General features: G+C 47.2%; 1 protein-coding gene across 1 annotated transcript in view; it reads left to right on the top strand.

Annotated features, from left to right (window-relative positions):
- Window positions 1-223: 223 nt before the first annotated feature.
- The window catches only part of LMNB1 (lamin B1), a 52681-nt gene continuing 46814 nt past the window's right edge, over window positions 224-6090 (top strand). The window contains exon 1 of the mRNA XM_046000831.1: window positions 224-1071. Coding sequence (XP_045856787.1) covers window positions 713-1071 — 359 coding nt within the window. The 5' untranslated portion in view covers window positions 224-712. The remainder of the gene's footprint in view (window positions 1072-6090) is intronic.

Here is a 6090-nt window from a genome sequence, read left to right as displayed (position 1 = left end):
GGGTCCTCGCGGGGTGGCGGGAAGGCCCGGCCAGCGCTGGGCCCTGGACCGCCAGGCGAGCAGTCCCAGACGCCCCACTCCGCCTCCCTCAGTCCTTCCCCAGCCACGCCCAGCCCCGCGCGCCAGACCGACGGTTGCCCGAGGCCCCGATTTTGAATTTACAGGCCCGGCCCCCGAGCTCCGGACCGCGCTGCGGGCTCTCTATTGGCCAGTGACAGTCACGTGGAAGTGCCGGGAGCGCCGGCCATGTTGGAGAGCGCAGTGCCACTGCCCGCGCCACCTCCGCCCCCCGCAGCCCTCCTCCCTCCCTCCCCCTAGCCCCCCCCAACCCCGCCGCTCCGCGCCGCCTGAGAGGAAACAAAGTGCGGCGGGCGGGAGACTCGGCGGCGGCGGCGGCGCGCGGACCCTGTTCGGCCTTCCTGGTCACCCTCGCCCCGAATCTTCCCTAGTGTGTGTGTGTGAGTGTGTGCGCGTATTTTCTTACAAAGGGCATTTTAAGATTGATTGGCAGTCTTCTCCCTTTGCCCTTTGTGCTGTAACCCCGCTCCCGCCAACCCAGGTGCTTCTCCCTTCCTACGCCGCCTTCTCCGCGGGCGCGGGTCGTCGGCTTGTGACTTCGGACCCCGCTTCGCCTTCTGCAGCCCCCTCCGTGCCCCGTGCTACGCGCGGCCTCTCCGCTCTGCTCCGCCCGCCAGTCGCCCCGCCGCCCGCCATGGCGACCGCGACCCCCGTGCCGCTGCGGTCGGGCAGCCGCGCCAGCGCCCCCGCTACGCCGCTGAGCCCCACGCGGCTGTCGCGGCTGCAGGAGAAGGAGGAGCTGCGTGAGCTCAACGACCGGCTGGCCGTGTACATCGACAAGGTGCGCAGCCTGGAGACGGAGAACAGCGCGCTGCAGCTGCAGGTGACGGAGCGGGAGGAGGTGCGCGGCCGCGAGCTCACCGGCCTCAAGGCTCTGTACGAAACCGAGCTGGCTGACGCGCGACGCGCACTCGACGACACGGCCCGCGAGCGCGCCAAGCTGCAGATCGAACTGGGCAAGTTCAAAGCCGAGCACGACCAGCTGGTCCTCAAGTGAGTGCCCGCCTGGCGGCCGCGTTGACTCATAAAACGGGCGGGGGGCGCCGCTCGGGGGTGGGAGAACCTGGCCTGGTGCCTACGGCTTTCGGTAGGAGAATCAAGTGTTTTTTAGCGGGGATAGGGGTCTCAAAGAGGCCTCGGATGGTAGCGACGGCGCGACCAGGATGCACATTTTCTTCTCCCGGCTACCGAGCAGGACCGGGCGAAGCGCGCACCTGAGGCCGCCAAGGAGGAGCGGCCGGCTTGGGGCTTGCGCCCGAGATCTAGAAGGGCTCTCCGGCGAGGCTGCCCGGCTGGCCCCACGTGCGGGGTGGCGGCGTTTCGGCGCGCGCTCGAGTGCGCGCTCCGGTTTCCGGCCGGGCGGGAGACAAAGCGGCTGGTGGGTTTGCGGTGCCGGGATAGCCGGCCGGGGAAGATGGGCTGCCCGCCACAAGAATGAATGAGCTCTGCGCGGGCGGAGAGAGGAAGGGGAGGGACCTGCCTCCGGCGTCCCGGTTTCCCGGGGGTGGGTCCGGCTTTGGCGCGCTCAATCTGGGCCCTGTGACATTTTTGCAATCGTTCTACGCCTGTCTTGGGCGGGGTCTGAACTGCGCGCCTCTGCCCGCCCAGGGCGAGTTGGGCTTTTAAGCTCTTTAGCTTTCTTTGGGGGAACAGTGTCTTTTCTTTCAGCGAAATCAGGCGCGGGTCCCTTTGGGTGCTTTTGTGGACCGGACGACGGAAGCTGGGTTTTTGCATGTCATGGCCACCGTTCTCTGTTCCGCGGACTGCCCACCCCCCAGCAGCAGTCTCCTCCCCGAGCTTTTGCACCCCTTTAATCTAGTCAGTTCTTTGTGGTACTGGAGAGACCTTTTCAGCCTCCGCGTCTGTCCTTGTCATTAATGACAAGCCAGGGCAGGTGAAAGTGAAGTGTTGTGGAGAGGTTGAGGTTGTAATTATTACACCTAAAGCGGTCCGGGGCCTAAGGATAAACTTGCAAGGCTTTGCTGAGCCTACCTTGACTTTCCGATAGCAAAATGGTATAATTGTAATAATAATGAAACTAATGTTGATGTCATGTTTTAGATATTTGCTAAGTTTGCTCTCAGAAGTCATGGTCTCCATCCTCTATTGTCTGTTGAAATTTCTGGAGATGCTTGACTCTTGACTTTGACTCTGCCCATGAATGTCTTTCTGTCTGTATCTGTGTGAATGTCCCTGTCTCATTCTCTATGATTTTGTATGTGTGCATCTTTACTTCCCCACCTTATTAATATATGAAAAATAGTTCATAAATAGTAAGTGCATTTGATAAAAAAAATAATTGTAGCCTGGCTTATAGTGAAAGACGGTTGACATTCTGCTTTTTCCAGGAGGCAATTGTGTTTAGCTCTTTCTCTTTTCGTTTTTATTTATTTGGATGTTTAGTTTCATAACTCAATGATAAGCTTGTTTTTCTATTTCTTGGGTTTACCAACCTTTGGAGTTCTCTTTTGCAGTGGGTCATTTCAGTCACACCACTGTCCATTTTTTTTGTACTGTCTAATTTTTGTAATTTTTTTGTTACGGAGTTTCTTCAAATCCTAGATGCCATTGCTTGTAATGACTTGCCATGACTTTATGTACCACTAAGAAAAAAACATTAGAACCAGCTGTGTAGGATCCATTCTGTTGGACCCATTCCTATTTCAAAGATGTTAAAATGTGACAGATTAACTATCTGTTATGTGCCAGTCACCGTTCTATGTGCAGAGACTACAGAGATTTTAAAATACATTTAAATAAATAAATTACTGACCTTATGTTGCTGACTACAGCTGGGAGATACCCAGCAAAATGGATAAAGGTCCTGTTTCATCTAATCTGAATAATTTTGGTGCTGATGTTTTTATAATCTTTTCAAAAGTTAACTACTGATTGTTTTTCACATGTTAATAAGACTGCCACCTGGCTGACTGTAGTTATAAAATGGTATGTATGGAGGGAGAGGAGGAAATGGACGAAGAGAGTCAAAATATACATACAGTTATAGGATAAATTAGTACTAGATATGTAATGTATAACATGATGCATGAGGTCATCATGCCATACAATATATATGAAAGTTAAGAGGCTAAATCCTAATGGTTCTCATCACAAGGAGAATTTTTCCCCCTTTCTCTTCTTTTGTATCTATACAAGAAGATGGATGTTAGTTGAACCTGTTGTGTTAATCATTAAAAGGTATATGTAAATCAGACCATCATGCTATATGCCTTAAACTTACACAGTGATGTGTGTCTATCAGTTAAAGAGGAAAAAATGCTGTATATGGATTGTGAGATGCATGCTAGTTTCAGGAAAATTAAAAAGTGAAGAATACATGTGTTAGAATCAATAAAATAATGTTTGTGGTATGATATTAGGTAGTAACAGAAGCTAGAGGAATAGAAATAAGTCAGGTTAAGGTTAAGTTAGGTTAAGTGTATGATCCTTGATTTCGGGTCCTGTGATCTGGTGGTGAGATCTAGTCCTGCACTGCGAAGAGTCTGCTTGGGACTCTCCCTCTGCTCCTCCTCTTAACATGTGCACGTGAACTCTTTAAAATAAATAAATATTTTTTAAAAAGTAAAGGAGGTGAAGGGTTGGTATGGTTAAGGAAGGCCTGCTTAGGGATTGAAAATAATATCCTCTGAGATATCCTTTAGTGTGCTGGGATTAAAAGTACATTTTTTAAAAATCTGTACATATATTCCTTTTGTCAGCATCAGATGCATTTTCTTTTCTAACATTCCATCAGTTGCTCAAAACACTCCACGTTTTACCTCATTCAAGTTGATATTTTAAAAAAAAATTGTTTTTAAAGATTTTATTTGTGTATTGGAGAGAGAGAGCGCTCATGCATGAGGGTGTGGAGGGGAGTGGCAGAGGGACAGCCAGACTCCCCACTGAGTGTTTGAGCTTGGAATCAGGACCTGAGCCCAAGTCAGACAATTAACTGACTGAGCCACCTTAGTGCCCTAACCCTGGTTTTTTGGGTATAATTTTGTCCATAAATGGCCTTTTATTTTTCTTGTTGACTAAAGAAGACTTTTTAAAGATAGTAATTATAATATCTTTTACATAACTATTCTTTTTTCCCCTGAAGCTTTCGGCTCTTAAGACATGCTGTGCAGCTGACATCCTAGGAATCAACCTGATTTAGACCCAGTTTCCCCCTAGATCACATATCTTCCTTTCCTTGGTGTCTTCCCTCATTTTGTTGGAAAACATCCTTAAGAAACTTACTCAGAGGGGCGCCTGGGTGGCTCAGTGGGTTAAAGCCTCTGCCTTCGGCTCAGGTCATGATCCCAGGGTCCTGGGATCGAGCCCCACGTCGGGCTCTCTGCTCTGCAGGGAGCCTGCTTCCTCCTCTCTCTCTCCCTGCCTCTCTGCCTAGTTGTGATTTCTCTTTGTCAAATAAATAAAATATTAAAAAAAAATTTCATTAAAAAAAAAAAGAAACTTACTCAGAAAAGTTGTCAAGGTGTAAATTTCCTGAGTCCTGTTTGTCTGAAAGTAGCTTTGTTTTGTTTCATGCTTGATTGATAGTTGGGTTAGGTATAGAATACTGGTTCAACATTTTTTCCTCAGAACTTGGGAATTACCATATTGCTCCATTGTCTTCTAGCATCTAGTGTAATCTCTGTCTGATGCCAGTCACAGTTATTTTCTTTTGGTAATTGCTTTTGCTTTTCCTCTGTGTAAGCTTTGGAATTTTCTTTTATCCTCATTTTCTGAAATTGCATGGTGGTGAGCCTAGGAATGGATCTTTCCATTATGCATTCTTTCTTTTGTCAGTGGTTTCTTTCTATTTAAGTCTTAATCTGTATTTAGCTCTGGGAAACTTACTTTATTCCATACCTTACTGTGCTCTGTTCTCTGGTGGGGGATGTTGAACACTTCTCATAACTTTTTTCCCATTCTCGGAAATTACTTTGACTCTTTTCTAGCTCAGTAGTGACGTTGTAAAGGCTGAAGTCATACTTTTAATTCCAAGAAATCTTTTTTTCCCCCAAGAAATCTTTTTGTATAGGTACTCTCTTTCACTCACTTTGTTTCTGTTTTAAGGATGCATTATTTTCTTTATTCTGTCTGAGGATGATACTTAAGATTTTCTTTCTAAAATTCTTTTCTGTTCACTGGATTATCTCTTTTTCCCTCCTTGGTCATTTGTTTCTTTTGTTTGGTTATTTTTTATTTTATTATTATTATTATTATTCTTTTGCAAGTGATTTTTTTCCATGTGCATGATCCTTGGGTGTCAGCATCTACAAATGAATGGTTGAGCATTACTGCTTTTGTGGTTTGGGTTGCTCCTTCGCTCCCTTCTCTCTTTTTTTTTTTTTTTTTTTAAGATTTTATTCATTTATTTGACAGACAGAGATCATAGGCAGAGAGGCAGGCAGAGAGAGAGGAAGGGAAGCAGGCTCACCGAGGAGCAGAGAGCCTGACGTGGGGCTCAATACCAGGACCCTGAGATCATGACCTGAGCTGAAGGCAGAGGCTTTAACTCACTGAGCCACCCAGGCACCCTGTTTTAATTTATTTAGAGTCTTTGTAATTAGTGTATCATGTAGGTGGATTAAGAAAATTATAGATTCCAGGAGTGCCAGGGTGGCTCATTAGGTTAAGTGTCTGCCTTGGGCACAGGTCATGATCCCAGGGTCCTGGGATTGAGCCCCACCTTGGGCTTCCTGCTCAGTGGGGAGTCTGCTTGTCCCTCTCTCTGTACCCCACCCCCACTTTCATGCTGTCTTCCACTCTTGCCCTTTCTCTCTCAAATAAATAAATAAAATCTTAAAAAAAATTACAGATTCTAAAATTTCTTTGTCCCTTTTTGGTTCCTCAGCAGACAGCATACCTCAGAGACAGAAGAATTCATGAAGATGCTTGGTCCTGCTGGAGAGATTTTGATAATACTTCTTTTGTCAATATTTTTGACAATACTTTTGACAATAGCTTCAATACACTTGGTCTCTCACAGAAAAACATCTCACATCTAAGATATAGGGACTC

The sequence above is a fragment of the Meles meles genome, chromosome 3 (assembly GCF_922984935.1).
Source record: "Meles meles chromosome 3, mMelMel3.1 paternal haplotype, whole genome shotgun sequence".
NCBI lineage: Eukaryota > Metazoa > Chordata > Mammalia > Carnivora > Mustelidae > Meles > Meles meles.
This window is presented reverse-complemented; position numbering and strand designations above follow the sequence as displayed.